General features: G+C 42.7%; 1 protein-coding gene across 1 annotated transcript in view; it reads right to left on the bottom strand.

The window, feature by feature from the left end:
• PINX1 (PIN2 (TERF1) interacting telomerase inhibitor 1) overlaps window positions 1–10,964 on the bottom strand; it is a 64,210-nt gene extending 53,246 nt beyond the window's left edge. The window contains exons 1-4 of the mRNA XM_067294423.1: window positions 10,933–10,964; window positions 5,962–6,071; window positions 3,894–3,986; window positions 3,072–3,150 (exon numbers count right to left, since the gene is read on the bottom strand). Coding sequence (XP_067150524.1) covers window positions 3,072–3,150; window positions 3,894–3,986; window positions 5,962–6,071; window positions 10,933–10,951 — 301 coding nt within the window. The 5' untranslated portion in view covers window positions 10,952–10,964. The remainder of the gene's footprint in view (window positions 1–3,071; window positions 3,151–3,893; window positions 3,987–5,961; window positions 6,072–10,932) is intronic.
• Between the last annotated feature and the right edge of the window lie 9,659 nt (window positions 10,965–20,623).

Genomic DNA, 20,623 nt, shown 5'->3' with positions numbered 1-20,623 from the left:
TCTATGAACCTCTCTCGGCTAAGTCCCAAATTTTGCTCAGGAGTCGCTTGGGAGAGCACTTGTTGCTGCAGGCCAAAACCATGTGAAGGACTAGTCTAACTATTTAACAGCAGAGAAAGCAAGTTTTTGTGCCTTGGCAGGTTAATTTTCTGGTACAGATGAACTCTTTGCATCCACAGAGCCTGCTAATCTACAAGAAAGTCTTGAAAGAATGTATCCTGCTGTCCTACAAGAACTACTTTATTGGTGCTGTCCTGAAAAGGAATAGGCATTATGGGATTCTGTGTTCAATGACTTCAGAAAAAGCTATGCGGGTGTGATGTTTTTTTCTCCCAGCGGCAGCTGGGATGGGTAGGGAAATCAACCCATACCTTAAGGGCCAAGTTGAGTCACCTTTTTCATATGATTCCACGCCTGAATGCTCTGCAGACCAAGCTTTTTTGACATTGGAATTACAGATTTCCACGGTTTGATAGGTAGTGCCACTTGATGATAGTCATTGAGCTAAAAATGAAATCTGCAGCTTGCAGTGGGAGAGTTTACTGCCAGAAAGCAGGCTCAGATCTATTCCTGCATTTACACACTAAACCCTAATGAGAGGAGGAAGGGCTAGCAAATCCAGTTTTAGGCAGAATCTGCAGTCAGCTTGGAAAATCCTTTAAAAAAAAGGGTCTATGGGGAAAGCGAGCATCACAAGGTAAAATATCCTGACCAGAGATGAGGTACTTCTGAGTCTGCTCTCTGATCCACTTGTACTGAAGGGAATATTACCCAGCAGTGGGTTTCTGCAGGGCTTCCTCCTGCACTTCTTTCTTACAGCAAACGGGGCACCAGCACCGCCTTGTGCTTTAAGGAGGAACTTCACTACTGAGCATAGAAACGTGCTCTTGTTTGCAAATAAGAGGTTTATCACTGTTTCTTCTAGTGACTGCTAATACCTCTGACAAGCTGAGCAAGTGCTGCAGGTATATTAGCACACTTTTCAGAGCAATTCAGTCACAGCAGTAAAGTTCCCTGGCATTTCCATAGCAAGTTTCCTACAGATGAATATTCCAAAGCACATTACGTGGCCGGCATGTTTATGCCATTTTACAAATGGGAAGGGGACACAACCATCATCACTCAGTATCCCAGCAGAAGAGGCAGGAACCAAACCTCCTCACTAGGTGATCGGCTAGAAAAAGTGAAGAAAGCTATTGCTGTGTAGATCAAGGGTATTTCAATGTTGGCATATGAACGCCCACAGGACCCTTCCTTCCCGATTTCTAATTACAATCCAACTCTGGCAACTACACCAGTTGTTTAAGAACAATGAAGTTTTTCAGCTGACTTTTAATGCGAATTGAAACTGGACGATGGCCAACTATATAACATTTGATCTTGGAGCACAGCTGCAGGCAGAGTTATCTGGATGAGTTTTGCCAGCTTAAACAATTGCCAAAAAACAAGTTTCAGAGCAATGCTTGCAGTCTGCAAATCACCAGACTTGAATCTTACTGGGACCTTTGAACTTGCACCCAAATTTATCCTCAGTGACGGAAATCTCTTGTCACAAGTTGCTAAAAAGACCTTGGAAAAAATAACTCCCTACAGAGAGAAATATGGCTTTAGGGGGCCACTTTGCATCAGTACAGATGACCCAGGGAATACAGCACAGGTTTAGGAACAAGTCAGCCTTGCTCAATGAACCTGCCTCTGTGCTGACTCACTGTGTCCTTGGGCAAGTCATTTCAGCTCTCTGCTCATCAGTTTGCAGGTTTCCCACCAGTTACACCTAACCAATCTTCCCTTAGCTCAAGTTGGAACTTGGGCAGGATTTATACATAAAGACAGACAGGAACTTTTGGAATTTCCATACGATATGCTATTTTACCTCTTCAGGACTTTAACTACAGCACCTAGCACTGTGTGGCCTCAGATCACAATTAGGGCTCCAGTGCACAAAGATGACTAACATAGCAATTAAAAAAAAATCTTTAAGCTTTAGATCCAGAATTTTAATCCTGGTTTTCTGGACTGTCACCAACTACAAGAGTCAAGGAAGGAAATTTTTCCCTAAAAAACTAATTTGATCCTTCTTGTAGTTGACTTTCCTCCTCCTCTTTCTACCCTCCCTCTCCTAGAAAACCTTCTGCTCTCCAGTTGCTGAATTCACTAGGGTGACAATTCTGCCACTGGCAGCATGCAAACAGGCTGCTATGTCCAAACAGATCCGCTTGATTTAATGACACTCCACAGAGGCTTGTTCAGATATAGTTAAGAGTCTGAACTTGAGAGATGTACCAGTCTAACTAAAGGAGAGATGATAAACCAACTTTGATGTGTGCAATTCTTTCTGTAAGCTTACACCCACCAGTTAAGCATTACTTCATTTTTTTAAACAAAGGTCAGACTGTACATACACCAAGAGCTTTTCAAAATTAGATGACTTTATAAATAGGTCTTTTGGGGAAGCTGTGTAGTTTCCCCACTTGTGTGCTCTACATCGGGGCTAGAAAAATCACATTATACCACATTCAAAACAGAAATGTGTAACCCTGAGTCAAAAGCTAAAAAGCAGTTCTTTGAGGGCAGGAAAAGTAGGCATTTAAGAAACCGCCAGGGCATGCAAGCCAGATGTGACAGTTCCTTAGCTGAAGGAAGGCAAATGTGTTGCAATGGTGGATGTTTTTGTTGTGAGCTTTCATACTCGCTCTGGCTGCTTTTCAAAGAAACAAGTGCTGTTGTAGCACAGCCCAGCAAAAGGTCCCCTATGTTGCAGTCTTGGGTAAAACGCACAAGTTCAAAATTTTATGTTTGCTTTCTCAATAAAAAGCCTTTAACAGGAGCCTGACCCAGAGCAAAAACAATACGCTAAGATTTACACATCCAGTCAAACTTTAGCGTGATCATGGATGACGTCCTTCTGCTCCCACTGATTTTCAGGGAGAGGGGGAAGAAGGGGAGCTGTCAGCCTCAGCAAGGATACTATTAGCAGCCCAAAGGATTAGGTCCCAGCTAGCCTTTTAAGACAGAAAGAAGGGAAACCCTGCCAAGCTTTCAGCATCTGACTGAGCAAAGCATGAACCTACCTGTTTCACCCTGTCCATGGCAATCATTCAGTTCAGCCAGAAGCTGGTTGAAGTCATCCTGATGAGCAATCCAGTTGTCCTGTAAATATCACCCACGTGAATACAAGGCAAGAGCTTTCAGTCCTAACAGAAATTTTGCTAAAAAGTGTATTAGGATTCTGCACTCTGAGAAGTAACTTAAGTGCAGGTACTCAGCCCTTCTTGGTGGAAGCGACCCTCTGAAACTACACAGCTGGCAACACTAACAGCAGCTCGCTACAGTCACTCCAAAGCGCACAACTGATAGGGGTTGTGTTCGCATGTCTTCAAACAATACTGAGCTGCTGTTGGCTCTGCGTGCCCTAGTCTGGGCAAGATGTTTTCAACAGTAGGCAGGAAACATTAACATGATTTTCCGGCAACAGTGTTACTTGAGATGTTGACTCAGAGTCCAGCACCTTTAGGACCAAATTCTGCTTTCGCTATATACCTGAGCTCTGCTCAGGAAGGTGACTGTTCCAGAAAGAAAGGCAGAAGGCATAAAGCTAAGCTAGGCAGCCTTCATAGAAGAGACACAGAGGAAGCAAGTATTTCAGCAGTTTGCTAGGAAGCAATTGTTCTCTGAACAGCCTCCTGTACTCACTGTAACCTTCCCAAATAGCCACTTTCTCCCAAAACACCCAACAGAGCATAACTAAACTGAAGGTCAAGAGTTTCGGCAGAGATGTTCACAGGTGTATGCTGCCACCAAGAGTGACAGCAGATTTCACTGAAGTCCCATTACAAAGACTGTGCTTTAGCTGAAACAGGAGCCGCATTTTCTTACCTGAGTCTAGTGCTCACCTCGTAATTGATGGTTGCTCCTAACCCCAGCGTGTTGTTTTTCACATGAACCTTGATATGTTCTGTATTCCCTTGTTCCTGAGCCCCGAGACCCTAAGGAGGATTTAAGGGCAAAAGCCTAAGGATTCTTCTGCAGTGACTAAGCAACTAGAGCTTTTGTACTGTAAGACAATTTGTAATGAAATACAGCAATAAACCACAAGTTACTATTTATTTGCTTGCCTGCAACTTAATTCATTTGCAGGCATTAGCACACATGAGATATTAAGTATTTTTAATTTACTACTAAAGCCTCCAGCAAAATATCATAAACACTAAAATAGCAACAACATTATGTAGTTGGGGGATTAATCAGGAAGCCACCTGACATTCCCAGGCAACTCCAAAGTGTTTACTATTTTAAAACAAAATACTACACAAAATGAACATGTCTCACCAAAAATACAGTCGCCATTGGGAAGGCAGCTGTGTAACAACATACAGCTATAAGGCACAGGGTAGCTCATACTGCAGAATGAAGTTATGTTGGGGTGCGGGGCAGATCAGAACGCTTCTAACAGAACCTTAAAAACATCTTCTATAGCACTCACACCCACAACTTAGTAAAGAAATGGTGGCAAACAAATGTTGGTTCTGTCTATTCTAAAAACCCTAAGCATTCGCATCTCAGAAGCAATCTTTGGGCCCAGTATTATCTTTTTTATCTGTATGATTGGGGGCGGGGGGGAAAGACAAAGCATTTGTCTGAGTTCATAATGAAATGGGGATATAAAACCTTCTGGTACAGCTGCAGCTGTTGGAAAGGAAGATCCTGCAGCCTAAGCTAGGAAAATTATTGTGAGGAGGATGAGGGGAGATGATAGACACAAAGCAACACAGGGCCTTCCTTCCACACCCTGACAGTGTTCGTAACGGCAAAGGCATTATTTACGCTGAGATGAGCTGGCTGCCTAAAATATAAACAGAACATTGAACAGTATTTCTTCTACTCTGGGTTACACATCTGTTTTCATCTTACACACAAAACAAACTTGCATGCACCTTTACATAGCAAGAGAGTTCTCAGTCATATACTTTAACAGTTTGGTCTAAAGTCTAGTGAAACCAATGCCAGTTCCTTGATTTTGGTAGCCTTTGAATCGGGTACCACTGGTTGTTTTTGAAATTAAAGGCAAGCAGAAGATTTATATGTACTAAATATAAGCCAGTTTTGTGAGGTAACAGTAGGCTACAATGAGAAATCCGAGAGCAGGCTTATTTTTGTCACTGTGAGTTTTAATGTATTCACAGAGTTGAAAATAGTCCTAATTTTATTCCTTTTAAAAGGGGCAGGGAGAAGAGTTGAAGGAGAAGAGTTAAAGATATATTGTGGATTTTCTTTGTGCATTTCATTAGTGACGCAAGACCTGAAAACACGCTGACATGCAAGCCCAACTCCCAGCTTTGCTGAGACACCTTTGGGAAAGCTAAACTGCTTTTAAGGGAGAGCTGAGATGTTTGCATTGACCTAGAGAGTTATTCTTAGCGCCAAAGCCAGTCACTTCACCCCCTCACCCCACAGGTATAGGCTGGAAGTAGAAAGAAAAAAGCTCACATACTACATTTCAGCCATTCAGGGAACGCATCAGAAGTAACCTTTAAAAAACAGGTGAAAGATTAAAGCAGATCCTGGGGTTGGTTGCTTTAAACAATACAAAAGGCCAGGGAGAGAACTGAGGGGATAAAGGCAACTTAAAGTCTTCTCTAATACTTACCTGATTTTATGTCCCCCCCTCCTGCTTTTACTGGGGGACATTATCTCGTTTGGGGGGAGTGGGGAATGGAAAGCAACAAGTTAGTGAGCATCTGTGTAAAAAAAAACTATACAAAATTAACATTGCTCAAGTTTTCTCTGCGTTCTCAGCAGACTTCAAGAATAAATCATATGAAAAGAATATGGCTGTTTAAACACTGGGACCAGGAGCCACCTGCAAGTCTTCCACCCAGATCTCTCCTCTTCTCAGCGTTTTTAGTTCAGAAACAATTTAGAGACAATCTCTCAGCTAGACAATTCTCCTTTAAGTCATACCTTTCCTTTGGACCAGCCCATCTTTTCCAGCATCTTCTGGCCAAATTTAGATTCATCTTTACTCCAAGCACTGTTTCGTGGATCCACAGACCACTTCTGCCTTCTACGGGCTACAGCAGGAAGGAAAAGTTAGGCTCCATTTATACCGTGCTTACAGTGTGCTTATTATTTATCTCTAATCAATTCAAGAGAAGTCCTTCATTCCAAAAAACAGAACCTATGCCAGATCAAACATGTTTTGGGGTGCTATTTTTACCAGACTATGTATTGCAAAAAAGTCCAGTGAAAATTATTATTATTAATGTGAATAATGCCACAGGAAAATAGCTAAAGAATTTGTGATCCCTGGGGATGGGCTGCACTTTAGCAAAGGCTTTAAGGATTGTCATTTAAAAGTACAGGCCTAAGTTCCATTTGAACTTTATTTTACATTTGGCTTCAACAGGTAATCTATAGGAGAAGAGATGTCAAAGCTGGCTTTCCTAGTTCTGACAAGTGTCTACTGTCCATCCTTCCTCTTATCCAGAATACAGGAGATCTAGTATTTGCCTTCATAACAAAAAGCCAAACCCAAAATAAGACCTAACCACAGATATGGAATGACAGAACAGAAATCTATTGAATTTCAGATTTTGGATTTGCCACAAAATGGCTTATTCAGAAACCCTGCAAAAGTCAATGGAAATTATTGCAGGTGTCAGAGATCCTCAGGATCTGGGCTCTTCTGTCCTAAATATACTACTGAATAACTGCAAAGCCCCATGCCCATATACATATGTTTGCCTTTATCACTATAAATAGCTTCACTGAAATCAAGGAAGAAAAGTTAATAGAGTTAACCAGCCACATTAAGTGTGCACCTAAACATATGCAGGAAGAGAACTTAAATAAAACAAGATGAAAAGAATGGGAGACAGGAAGATTACAAACTTCATTAACAAGATGGGAAATAGAGGATCAATATGACCGATTAACTCAAGGACACAAAAAGTCAGTAGGAACCCATGTCCATCGAGATGTTTTCATAATAATCAGGAAGTCATCTTTCCCTAAAATGCAGTACTTACAATCTGGGCTAGAGGGAGAGAATATTATAGGAATGTTCAATTTATTTTTAGCCTCATCGTGGTTATTTCTTAAATAAAAATCAATACTACTAGAAAGCATGATGGTGGTTTTTTTTTTTTTTTAACAGTCTTCTGAAGCTTTGAAGCTCAAAATAGGCTCAGTAGGGCAGTCCCTTAAAAAGTAAGAGTCTGATAAAGAATTTCATAAAACATCAAACAGTCTACAAAAAAGATTTTACAGTATAAGTGACTCAGTGCTGTGATAGAAATCCATATAGCGCTCATTTGGTCCACTTCTCTATAGGCAAATGATTGACCTGTTTCCATCAGGCAGCCTTCAGAGAAACAAACATCCACTACAAACCCTGTGCTGGTAACACAAGGTGGTAAAGTGCTACTGGGGACTGTGATTTTTATATGGGCCCAAGCAAATTAGGATTCCCAACTGCTCCACTGCGAACAAAACCTCTGGCTAGGTGGTTCACTTCACTCATTTATTGTGGTGTTTGAGACAGTCAGCTAGGAACTTGGGGCAATCAGCTTCACATGCTTTATCATCTTCCCTCACCCAAGATACAGATGATTTCTAGGGACTCAAGTTTCAGAGGGTTCATAGGGGCAATGAATTAAAAAGATATCAATCAAGCTGAGCACCAAAAGTTAAGGACTACCGAAACTGGGAAAATCTTGGTCATTGCTTCCTTTAGTAGCTGAGTGTGAAGCAGACAACATTAAGGTTAATAAAAAGAACCAATTTAATAGAGAAGGTCATGCTCCCCAGCTGAGCAGCAGCCTTCCTTTTCAATTGTATTTCTTAATTAGTCCCTTCGTTCAAAATCTCTCAATCAGCAACAGCTCTCCTTCACTGAGTCACTAAAACCAACTTGGTCAAATTTTTTTTTTAATCTATCTATAACACCATACTCAGTACACTCATCTGCTATGTTGCTCTCTGTAACTAGCTCCCCGGGTGGTGAGGTTGCAAATCCCAAGAAATTAAAGTCAATGCAATTCACACATTTGTAAAGTACAGTGTGTATCTAAGGATTTGTCTGTGCAGTAGAGGTAATCCATGTCAACTGAATGTGTGAATTTAAATTAAGTTCCAAACTGCATTGTTTGATGTAGTTCAACTAATCCACTTTAAAAGTTAATTTTGATTCATTCTCCTGCATATCTCTCCGTAGACAAGCCCCAAGACGTTTTACTCCCAGGAGAACCCTGGTAACAAAACACAAGGAGACTTAATGCAGAGATTTCTCAAGCTTGAAATTTTAAGAGACCTTCCTCTTCCCAGCACTTTTAATCTGTGCACTTCAAACCTTGTGACTACTGTAAGGGGATTAATCCTCACATTTCTGTCATGTTAACAGAGTCTGATTTTCAAATGTCATAAGCTCGTTGCAGGAAACTAAAGAAAGTTGCTTATATCTATCAAAAGTATTTAAGAAAAATCAGGAACAATCTCATGCCACATACAGCAATCATAAAATCATCAACCCTCTTCAAACAAATGATAAAAAAGGTATTTAGCCTACAATTTGTCAGAGATGTTTGCTCACAGAGGTCTTTTAAAAATCTACTCTCTTCCAGCCAAAAAGTTCGGCTCTGAAGTTAACACCAATGTTCCGGGCTGCTCTTAAAAAACGATGCTAGAGATATTAATGAAACTCTGGGCAAATAGCACCATCCAGTGGAGAAAAGTGTCGTTTCTGCAATCCTGTGCAATGTGCTCTAGGTGACCCTGCTTGAGCAGGGGGGTTGGACTAGATGATCTCCAGAGGTCCCTTCCAACCTCAGTGATTCTGTGATTCTGTGATTCTTTAGATACTTCTGTTTCTCTCTTAACCCAGAGGCCCCACTATTTGGAAAAGATCAATTACTAAACTGTTTTGCCCAGACAAATATGGGCACCAGACACGGAATTAAACTATAATTTTCTGAAAGTAAGCTAGGAGGTACTCAAGAGCTCTGGCTCACCCAGTTCAGTCCCCCAAATGACCAAATTCTATGTTTTCATTCACAAATCTATCTGACCCAGTACCCCCTCTTCTAATTTTGGCCGTCTCTATAGCATCTGAGATCATGGGTTCCCATCCAAATTAGAGTTGTGGGCCTACATATGGTGATAACAAGGACAATAATAAATAGGTTGACTTTGTCTTCAATGACCAGGAAAAGAAAAAGATACAGTCCACAGACAGGGATTTTTTTTTATTCCAAGCTATTAAACCCATCAATATAGTTTTTTTCCCCCCAAAATGAGCACCACTAAGACAGACAGTTAATTATTGAAGTTTATTAAAAACTCTGACTTAAAAATAAATGAAAAATAAAAACTAACCTTTTGCCCATTTCTGCTACTGATAAGCTTTTAAAATTCAAAGTACATAAGCACACAGTGATTGGTTTTACCCTTTCTCAATTTAGCTGTTATTTTAGGTTCCTGGAATGCATATGCTTTCACAAATGTAGTAAAACCAATTACTGTCCCCGTCCCCCCCCCAAACTCTCTTTCGGGATTAATATGAGCATCTGAACTTGATCCAGAGTTACAAACAAAAATACAAGTGTATAACACAGCCTTACTGCATTTGCAAGTGATGAACAAAAACTTACGGTTCTTACAAAGTTGGCTCTCAGTAGTTAGATTTGTTTTTAAGACAATTGATTCCTAAAGGGTGGGTTGTTTTTTTTTTTTTTGGTTTTCACTATATCCAGGAAGCGTTAACATAGCATTACAACATTGAAACTTGCAGCGTCAAATTAAAAAAAAAGAACTTCTCAAAAATGGTACCAACAAAGTTTACATCTGAAATAATCAGAAAGCTACATACGAAAAAACAATTTTATTTTCAACAAATCAGAGCTATATTTCCCAATGGAAACTGAAAACCAGATTTTCTATTTAGCCATTATTACTTGTGTCCATCTTTCCTACAGTTATGGAAACAAATTTATTAGACTTTCTGTTCTGATTTTCAGAGTGTCTTGATGACAGTTCATCTTACCAATACCAGCTAAGAACATTAACAACAACCACACACAAGTATCCCAGACCCGTTACAGAAAAACCTACACGAAGGCAGTATTCTATAATTATTATTAGAAAAATTTGTGTCATTTTTGCACTCTCTGTTAATAAGATGAAATACTGCGTGTGTGTAGCTGAGAGATTTATACACAGTTTTGCATTTACTAAAGAAAGCTACTTTACAGAAACGCTTCTTGAGTTTGAAAGACAAGGCAGCAAAAGCTTTTTGTTTCTAAAAAAAAAAAAAAAATCATTCCCACTTCGGGCCAATGCCAAGAGAGTTCCGTGTCCTGAATAGATGAATTTCACCCAAAGAAGAGTTATCAACCGGGATATTACAGAATCACAGAAGGGTTGAGGTTGGAAAGGACCTCCGGAGATCGTCTAGTCCAACCCCCCTGCTCAAGCAGGGTCACCTAGAGCACGTTGTGCAGGATCGCATCCAGGCGGGTTTTGATTTATTTTTGTTTATATTTGATTTATTTGGGTTTTTTTTTATATTTGATTTATTTTTATTTATATTCACCCTAGGGCTTTAATCAGTTCTGTTAGATATAGGGAGCCCAAGCCTTCAAGCATCTCAGAGGTAAGAGCAAAAGCCCTTTTTGATTCCAGTGTCAGGAGAAAAAAAAAATTACTCAGGGGGCTCGTAACAGCACAGAAAACCTTCGCAAACGCTTCATTCAGCAACACCCTCGTGCGAAAGGCTTACAAGAAACGGCTTAGCCTGAAGCACAAGCCTTCCCAGCGAGGACAGTGGTAGCGCCCTGCCCACCGGGTTAACGGCTCCTTCCCCCCCTTTCCCGCCATCACCCCCCGCTGCAGGCGCTATCACCCCCCTCCCCCGGGGAGCCCCGGGAAGCCACTCACGCTCCGCCAGCATCGCCATCTTGGGGGCCTCCCTCCCTTGCGGCCGCCGAGGCGCCCGCTCGCCGCATCGGAGGCCGGCGGGGGCCTTCGGCGCTCTCGGGCTCAGTCAAAGGCGGCCGAGGCGCGGCCCGCTTGAAAAGCTACAAAACAGCCGAGCGTAGCCTCAGTCGTGGGGAAAGAGAGGGTGTAAACCTATCTTCCGACTGGTAAACCTTAAAAAAAATACGTAGTTTGTCGAATATCGGCTATTCCCGCGCATATCGCTGTGGATATTAGACAGGCGTTTCTGTGGGCAGCTGAAGCGCTCGCGCGTGGGGGGGGGGCGGTAACGCGGCCGGTGAGGGGGAGCGGTATGTCGCCGGCCCCCACGCAGGTTCCGGGCCGCCCGGCGGCCTCTGTCCGGCGCCTTGGGGGTCCCGAGGGCCCCGGGCAGCCTCGGAGCACGGGAGGGAGCTGCCAAAGCCGCCTCAGCCCCCTCAGGGTTGGGGAGGGAGGGTTGGCGGGGCCGTTCAGCCGTCTCCACAGGCAGAGCCCGTTGTGAGGGGGGCTGGGGGAGGGCGGGGAAATTACCTAGAAAATTGGTCAAATGCAGGGTGAATCGTGCTGTGAGGACATTGTCTTGCCTTACATCTCCTTCACATCCCTCCCGAAGCTTTTGCTCTTCAGGCAAACTGTGCCTTTATCTCCTTTTCATGATTTTTAAGATTCTGAGATTCCTCCCCTCCCTTCCCAGATTGTCCTCGCTGTAATATAAGCACATTGCTTCTTGCCTTACCCACCTTAGATGTGGAAACAATTCATTCCTTCCTTCCTGCAACAAGTTTTTATGCATTTGAAGACTGAGCACGTCGCCTCCTTGGTCTTTACTTACTGAATCAAAACCACCCCTATTTAGCAGTCTTTCTTTGCAGGTCATGTTTTGGAGCCCTCTGATTGTTCATGTCTTCTGTTTTCTAGCCCCTTTCTAGTTGTTTCTCATCTTATTTGAAATATAGCACCCAGAACACGACACAGGGGTTGCTGCTGAGTTCTTCAGAGCACTTACTGGAGCTGTAGGCTGCTTCCTCTTTGTCTGAGGCTACATTTTTCATCTTTCAATGTTTTATTCTCTAACCTCCATATACCCTTCAGGGAAGCGCTACTTAATTAGGGGTTTTGCATTCTGTGTTCATGCAGCGGATTAATGCTGTCTTTTGCCCCTACTGAATCAATACTGATTTTCTTCAGACTGTGTTTCTATTTTGTTCATGTTGTTCTGAATTCCAGACCTATCCTTCAGTGTCTTTGCTGTCTCTTTCCCAGCTTGGAGTCACCTGCAAATGCAGTAAGTGTACTCTGTACTGTAAGTCAGGTCACTAATGAAAATATTGAGTATGATTTGTTCTTGGCAAGTCTATAACCTTACAAATAATTTGTTGATTTATTTCAATAGTTTAACTTCAGTTCCTGTTAAACTGACTGCTCTGACTGCCCCAGTTCCTCCTTTCTCGCTCCCTCTTTAAAGAAAGGTATCAGACTGGCCCTTTCATAATCTTCTAATCTCACATCCAACCTATACAAGTTCTCACAATACATACTTTCACCTGATAGTTTTGTCAGTTCTCTTAAGTATTTTCAGGTCACATTCTTCAGGTTTGACTGATGTGAAAATAAGTAAAATACTTTCCAGTCCTTTGCTACCTGAGACAGAGATCTTTTTCCTTTGCTTCTGTTGCTAATTGTGTTAGCCACTTGATTGCTGTTAATTCTTTTAGTGAAGACTGGATGGATGAATCACGTCGTGCCCCCTCTGCCATGTAGTGGATCAGCCTTGCCCTTGGTCTTCCTGTTATGACTGCTGCATTATATAAAGGTGTCTCATTGCTGATTGTATCTTATTCCATGCCTTGACTTTTCACATTTTGTCCCTTATACTATATGTCTGTATACAGTCTGCATGACTTGGCCTTGACTCTGCTTGTTTCCTTCAGCTTACAGCTAGGTGTTATGCACTGATGCTCTTATCAATGTTAGGTTAAGGAATGGCTAGCTGCCATTAATTCGTAGACCAAGCTCCTTATTTTGCCCCGTGATTCTCTGAGCTTACTGAGTTACTTGAAATCTATCGTCTTTATTTGGCTCCTCTCTCCTGCCTTGAAGAGGAATCATCATTTGTACCTGGAAATTACCAGGTGCCTTAGTAGCTTTCAAGTCACTTTCACTTAAAATTTTCTTCCAAGAGGAAATCCCTGGAGGTCAGAATCAACACTTAGAAGAGCCTTCTTTCTATTTGCTTTACCTCCTGTACTAAAAAAATATCATATACACCACAGACCTGCTTGGACAGTCTAGAACAGGGTCCATCTACTCCCTTAACTGTGTACAAGGCAGGTCTCTAACTTCAACTCCCGGTGGCTGTCTCTCTCTGCTGACACAGGGGGAGTTTAGATACCCAGCTGATTCTTCAAATAGCTAAAGTTGAATCTCCTCCTTGGTACCTTCCTAGTGGAAGTCAAGGCTAGATGAAATCTCTTGTCACCACCCACTTTGTCATTCTGCTAGTTCTCAAAAATCATTTGTCACCCAGTCTGCCTTCTAGCGCTTCCAGGTCACCTACCAGGATCCTCTTCCCCTTTCATTACCACCCGGAGACTCTCGGCAAGGGCCACTCTTTACCTAGTGTCTGGATCTGAAATACAAGGTGTTGTATCCTCACCTCGGTCACCCTTCTACCTGTGTTTTCTGACCAAAGTACTCCACAGTAATAGCCATTTCTATGAATTATCTCTCCGAGGTCTCTATTCCATCAATTAAATTGTAGTGTCATCCATGCAGTAAGTGTTTTAACAGCCACCTTCCTGGGTTAGCCATTTCACACCAGCCAAATTCTGCTTCCATTTTTCATTCTGCAGAGGTAAAAGTCTCTTAGCTGAGAGTGTTGGTGTAATATCTTATTGCTCCAATAGATAGCAGCATTACACACATTTGAGTGAGCTTCACTGTGGTCTTAAAGAAATCAGTGAAGGTGTAAGATTGGAAGTAATTTCAGCTAAAAGACTCCTTGAGGCTGAGATTTGCTGCTTGTTTGTTTTTGAAACTTCATAGTCAACAGCATCAAAGCACTTCTACTTCCATCATTATATTACTCCCCTGTTTGCAAAGAATCACAGCTCAACAAATAAATGAAACCATACCTGCTTTAATTATTGATCACTGTATTTTACATTAAAATAGGCTTGAGGTCCAGGGGCCAAATTGTTCTACACAGATGCAGATGTGTAGATGTGTTCCTATGAATTAGTAATTTAAGGTTCTAATCCCACGTTTAAGCATGTGAACATGCACAAGGGCAATGAAATTAGGCAATACACTGGAAAAAGAGAATGTTCCATCCACAGGCAATTGCTGTATTTCATAATTACATACCTGAGTAAAAGGTATGAATATATATGCATACATATATATATATATACACACATATATGCATGCATATACGTATGTGTGTGTCTATCTATTCCAGTATGTTTTCATCCAAGAGAAGATCAGCTAATATGGGTGGTCATAACCATCTAAGAAAATATCAAAAAAAATCCTGAAAAAAATATCCTGAAAATCCTACTTCCAGTGTTCTTGGAGTGGTTGAAGTGTAGCTCTTCTCTGAAAAGTAAAGCAGTAAAGATGCCTGGTGGGACATTACATTCAGAGTTCTCCAATGAATCTTCCCAAGAGCGTTACTTACTCGAGAAGAGGTGTTTCCCAGGAGCCAGCACTGCAAAAATCACTTAGGGCTCCGAGATTTGAGTCGGGTATTTTCCTCCTGGTACATCACTATCGATCTCATGGTGGCTTCAGCCTGTGCTGCACTGGCAGTGTCAGCTCCAAAGTCCCCAAGAGCTTTGGGGAATTCCTTTGATGCCGCTTTCAGCTCTAAGTGTCTTGGTCTTAGTGAAAGACTGGAGGAGATGAACAGGATCCAGCTGGGCTGAGCACATCCAACACTACAGACAAATTGAAATGGCAGATACATGTGTGTGTGTGTAATATTTGCCCGGCCTATAAACACATTGGAGCCTGATTCCCACCTTGGTGGCCTCATTCCACCCAGAGGAGATCCTTGGAAGGAAGGAGGGAGGGAGTCAAACTTCCCAGCCAGCTCTGGAGCAGGTTAAATAGGATATTCACCCAAAACATTTTGTTTGCCCAAGGGCAGTAGTGAAATTCTTTCTGCTGTTTTCTAACCTGCTGTTCAAGGAAAACAGGCTACTGTGTACGATAGCACTGGGGTGGGATTCATAGGCCAGATATGGGGGTGTTCCTCCAGGCTAATCTCTTTTCTTCCTTTCTTAGTGGAGAACTCATCAGTGCAAGGAAAGCTGTTTATGCCAGGAAAACGGCAGTACCCACTGTGGCTCGTGGCTCTGTAGCCTACTCCTCTTTGAGTTGCTCCCTGCAATATGCACACTGTCCCCAGTCCCTCCTGCCTCACCCCTGCAATGCATCTTCAGCTGGTGGTACTTTTTGCCTGATTGCTAAAGCCTCAGTTATGGGTTAAGAGATCCACCAGAGGATGTGGTGTCTGCACAGTGGGCTCATTTCCCTCTCAGATCTTTGTGCCTTCAGGTTTGTACCCTCTTGTACTATTCCCAGGAGCAGAGTGAGCATCCAGCAGGTGACAACTTCTCATATTGCTGGGAGCCATGGCTCAGTGCCTTTCTCTATCCAAATCCAGACCGTTCCCATGCCCAGCAGAAAGGCAGCCACAGGCACTAGCAATGTGCTAATGCCACAAAGAGCTCTACACTGGTCACTTGCCACTTGAGGACACCGCAGTGAGGTCCATGAGCAGCTGGTCACATTAGACATGTTATAGTCCCTTTGGAGCTGATGGAGAGAGAAACAGGCATTTGCAGGCAGGGTTTGGGTCCCTTAACACTAACTAGATGCCTGCAAGAGTTGTCTAGACCTGAATACATCACAGTGAGATCAACTGGAGAAGAACCAGCACCCATCAAAACACCCATTTCTCTCTGACCCATTCAAATGCCCCATCAACCAGAGATATATGAGGAGGGAGAGGAGATGCATCCAGGAAAAGAAAAGATGAAAAGTTGCAAAAAAGGAGGAGAAAGGCATGTGAAGAAACAGGATGTGAATCCTGGCTGTGCAACAGGTCATTTGTGAGGCAAATCAGCCTGTGATGTGTGATAATGGCCTGAGGCCAGACTGGAAATGCTTATTGAGCAAGTCCTGGGAGAGGTGTGATGGAAGGACTGGGGACAAGGACTGCCTAGAGACCTTAAAACGAAAAGACACGTTTGATTTAGGACAACGATTCAAAAGAACACGCAGATTAGATGTGAGCTGTGGTATAAAGCTGTATTAGCAGAGCAGAGAAGCTGCCCATCAAGCGCCAGGCAGGGAACGAGAGATTAACAACATCTGACCCGTGGAGCAAAAGATGTCAGAACGAGTGCCCGCAGCCAGGAGACAAAGGGGTTCAAAGAACAGCTACTGGCGAGGTGCAGAAACTGGCTCTAGGCAAGGGGGTGATGTTGCTAGAAATGCTGCCAGCGAAGAACTGAGCAGTAGGGTGCAATGCCTGGCAGGGAACACTGGAGGGAGTGTGGGCAAAAGAGGCAGCAGCCAAAAAAACAGTTTTTTTTTTTCTTCTATCCACGACCACAATGTGTTTTTTTTTATTACTTTTACTATTTTTGTTGTTATTACTATTCATTAACCCGGGCTTTATGGGGTGTGAGACTGAAGTTCTGCTCTAAGCAGTTTGTTGTCCAAACAGAGAAAGGAGATAGGTAGCAGATGAAAGAGCAGCAATGGTTTATGGGGAGGGAGGGAAACTGAGGCAAGTCAAGGAGCTAGCAGCTTGCATTTTTTGTGGAGATATTTTAAAGAATAAAGGAGTGCTAAAGAGTTGGATACTACTGAGAGATTAGGCTCAGGTCAATAGTCACAGTTATGAGTTATTTCTGTTACAGCTGGTTTTTGGGTGGTCAGATTTCATGGCTGGACCATACTGAACTTGGGTTGGAAGCATGTGCTATGGGCTGTAGTTGTGGCAGGATGAGGCCAGACACCAGAGGGTCCCAAATGGACTGGCCCAAAGGAGGAAGTCAAGAAGCCAAAGTGTCAGAGTCAGCAGGCTCCAAGAGCAAGCCAAGGTGTAGCTGAGAGATGGAGTGAAGGTCAAGATCCCAAGGATATGGACAGCAGTTCAAAGCTTGAGAATAGCATCAGGCAGGTTAGTGTAGAAGAGAGAAAGGGAGGCAGGGTCAGAAACCAGTAAGGACCAGGCTGACCAGACAGGAGATGAGGTTGGGAGGAGGCCTGGAAACGAAGACATGGACCAGGACTGCAAGCTCTACAAACTGGTCAGGAGTCTTTGCACAGATGCACCTTCAGGAACCATCAGCTACAGATAAAATTAGCAGGCAAAGGATGCAACTGTCAACAAATAGGGTTGGAGTTTAGGAGAATTAAGAGGAGAATGGGTCAGTCTGGGCCAATGCTTAATGTAGATGGGACATTAACAAGCCAGTATGAAGCAGTGTCAAGAGAATGAGGGACTTGTATGTTTCTTGTTTTAGTATTCCCCCAAATCCCAAGCAAATATTCTGTGCAATTTAACGATGCAGGTTTGAGGACAGGAAGAGAGGGCTGAAATGTATCCACTTGGAGGTTTGTAAATTGGATAAGGCTCAGCCTAGAACTTTTGAAAAATGGCACTAAATAATCTCTGAACCACTAATCATTATCATTGGAGAAAGAGAGTAACGACTGAGTCAGGGAATCATGGATGAATTACCTTGACTCCAATCCCTAGGAAAATACTGCAGAAGTTCTTACATAATCAATTCCATATTTGGCCACTGGAGGACAACGTAGTGATGAAGAACAGCCTACATGACCTGCTGGGAGCAATTCTCAACAAACCAACCTAATTTCTATCTCTGACCAAGAAGCTGGCCTTGGTGACTAAGGTAGTGAGGTTTTTCTCTAGCCAAGAGCCACAGACATATGGCCCACACCTCAGAGAACCAAGGGTAAAGAGAGCTTTGGAGTCACCCACAGATGGGAAAGGACTGGAGGTCTTCACAGTTCCCTGGCCTCAGGACAGGACAGGTCTGAGCTGAAACCCCAGGAGGCATGATGGGGTCCCAAGGAGACGTAAGGGTGTCAGATCCTGGTGCTGACTTCCTTCCACAGCCAAGGATTTGGGCATCCCAGCAGCCTCCACAGCAGCATCAACTTGCTGCCGATCACGTAGCAAAGTTCCAGTACAGGATTTGCTCTTGGCCTTCCCACAAGCTATTTGCAGCTCAAAAAGTCACAGGTTGAGCATTTCTAGTGAAAAAAAAAAAAAAAAGGCTTAAAAGACTTTCAACACCATACCACATGCAGACTTATGTTCCAGACAGTATGTCCGTAGCATGCGTGCACAATGTGTCTAGCCAGTAGTTTTTGAACAACCTGGTGTGGGACAGACCATCTACTGATATCCATGCATAGAAGAACAGCAAGCAGTTTGGAAGTAGTATCAAAATTCAACGGATCACTTTAAAGTGGAAGAATAACCTGAAAAAGATGAGGTAACAAGCAACAGGAAAAGACTGAAACCCTAAGCCCGGGAAATTTCACACAAACAGGAATTGGGAATTATCAGAAGGAGCCAGCACTGGGAGGAAATAAAAAAAAGAAAGAGGAAGGAGCAGAAATAAAAGATAACTAAAGAAATGAGATCTATGGTAAAATGCTGTTGCAGAAGGACGACTTAAATTTAGTTCTGGGCAATATCACCTATGTCGGAAGAGATAATTGTACCTTGACTTAGAGATGGAGAAGCCATAGCTGTAGCACCATATCTGTATCTGGCCACTGCCCTTTAAGTAAATTTGGGAGGAATTGGAGATAGAGAGGATAGGAATTGGGACAATTAGATGATTAGAAAGGGGAGTCTGAGGAACAGCTTGACAGAACTGGGCTTGTTTGGTTTAGAAATGAAAAGCAGACAGGAGCTCTGGTGCAGGCTGCTGGAGATGAGGATGAACAATTGCTCTACTTGTCCACTGTGATCTGGACAAGCAGAAATCAACTTAACTTAAAACATCAGAAAGTGGTTGGGGTACCAGAAACCCTGGGACTGGCTAAGAGGTGGTGGGATTGCCTTTCTTGGAGGTAAAGAGCATCACGGTCAAATGTGTCACTGAAGGTCTGACCCTACTGCAGAATGGGGAGATGAGCTAGGTGGCTTCCCAGGGGCTTCTCCAGTTCATCCAGTTCTTCATGTCTATCATTTTTATGAATTATGTAATTCAGAAAGCCTTCTCAGAACCCATATTTCCTCAGGTCCAATGCAATGTCTTAACCACAAACCCAATCCTATGCTATTTACTCCTCTGTAAGTGCCATTTACTCTTCTGCAAATTAAAGTGTCCCATTTAATCCTGTGAAACACTCACTTGCTTTGCTCAAAATGAGAGGGGAAAGAAAAAAAGGATTTCCTGCAGATACTCATTCCAATTTCAAAATGAGTTCCCTTCCACCATCATTGTGTTTATTTTCTGAGAAGCAGCTAGGCAGCAAATTTCATTCACACAGAATGTTTTGCTGCCAGCAAGGTTCAAGTGTTATTCCACACACCTGGCATAAAGAAGCAAATGATACTTTCATCATGAGAATTGCTCATCTGGTCGGGAAGCAAGAAAGGGAGTAGGTGAGCAGCATGTAACCAATCCCAATAGTTTAGTTCAGCGTGATCCTCAAAAAATATTCATGATGAAATTACTGAAATAAAAAACGTTCCTCCCCCAGATATTGAATACTTTTGGATTCACAAATGGATGTAAGGGAAGTTCATCACTTTCCATTAGGAAGAGAAAATGCTAGGCATGTTTAATACCTTATTCACCAGAAGTTATATGCTGAGGCATAGTCAAAATCCAGCAGCAGCAAATGGGGGTCAATAGTGAAAAAATAAATGGATCTACAACTGTTTTTAAATTGTTTTAATGCATGGAGTTTATAGCCCATTTTATTCATTAGCTCTGGATGTCTGCTAAGTTCTCATGGCAGGACTGAGGTTACTTCTGAAGATGTCAGAACCAACATTGCTCACATTCTCAGCAGGGCTCATCTTTGTAAACACAGCAGATTAGATTTACAGCTTCTAAACAGAAATAAAGAGGGAAACGTGCAAGGACATTGCTCACTTTTCAAAGCGTAGCTGCGCTTTCAAGACTGACCCAATACTGTCATTTCGGGACTGTTTGAGCAACCACTGGAAAATAATAGAGCACTAAAAATAGCCAATATGGGCTCATTAGCTCTTTAATTACACATTAGTTTTCCCTTCTCTAATCTACACTTGCCACTTTGCCCTGTGATCTCACCGCTGACATTGGCTGGGGAGCGCTCAGAGCTGTCCTGGGCTGGTGGACAGCAGTACAATTTACTGCCAGTTCTCTGTAGGATCCAGTCCATCTTCTTATCCTTCCCTTCTCTGAAAACTGGAAGAATGTGATCCCCCCCCGTGAAGCTCCTGGAAAGGCAAGCAGCAAGGAGATGAAAATGCAGAGAGAACAGGGTAGGAAGTGACAGTAACAGCCTCTGAAGTGCTCAAAGCTTGTCCAAGTACATGAAATCCATGTTGTCTTCAACAGAAGGCATGTGTTAAAGAAGCAGCCATGACTCCAGCTAA

Source organism: Apteryx mantelli, chromosome 3 (genome assembly GCF_036417845.1).
Source record: "Apteryx mantelli isolate bAptMan1 chromosome 3, bAptMan1.hap1, whole genome shotgun sequence".
NCBI classification, from domain to species: domain Eukaryota; kingdom Metazoa; phylum Chordata; class Aves; order Apterygiformes; family Apterygidae; genus Apteryx; species Apteryx mantelli.
Note: the sequence above shows the minus strand (reverse complement) of the source record. Positions and strands in the feature narration are given on the sequence as shown.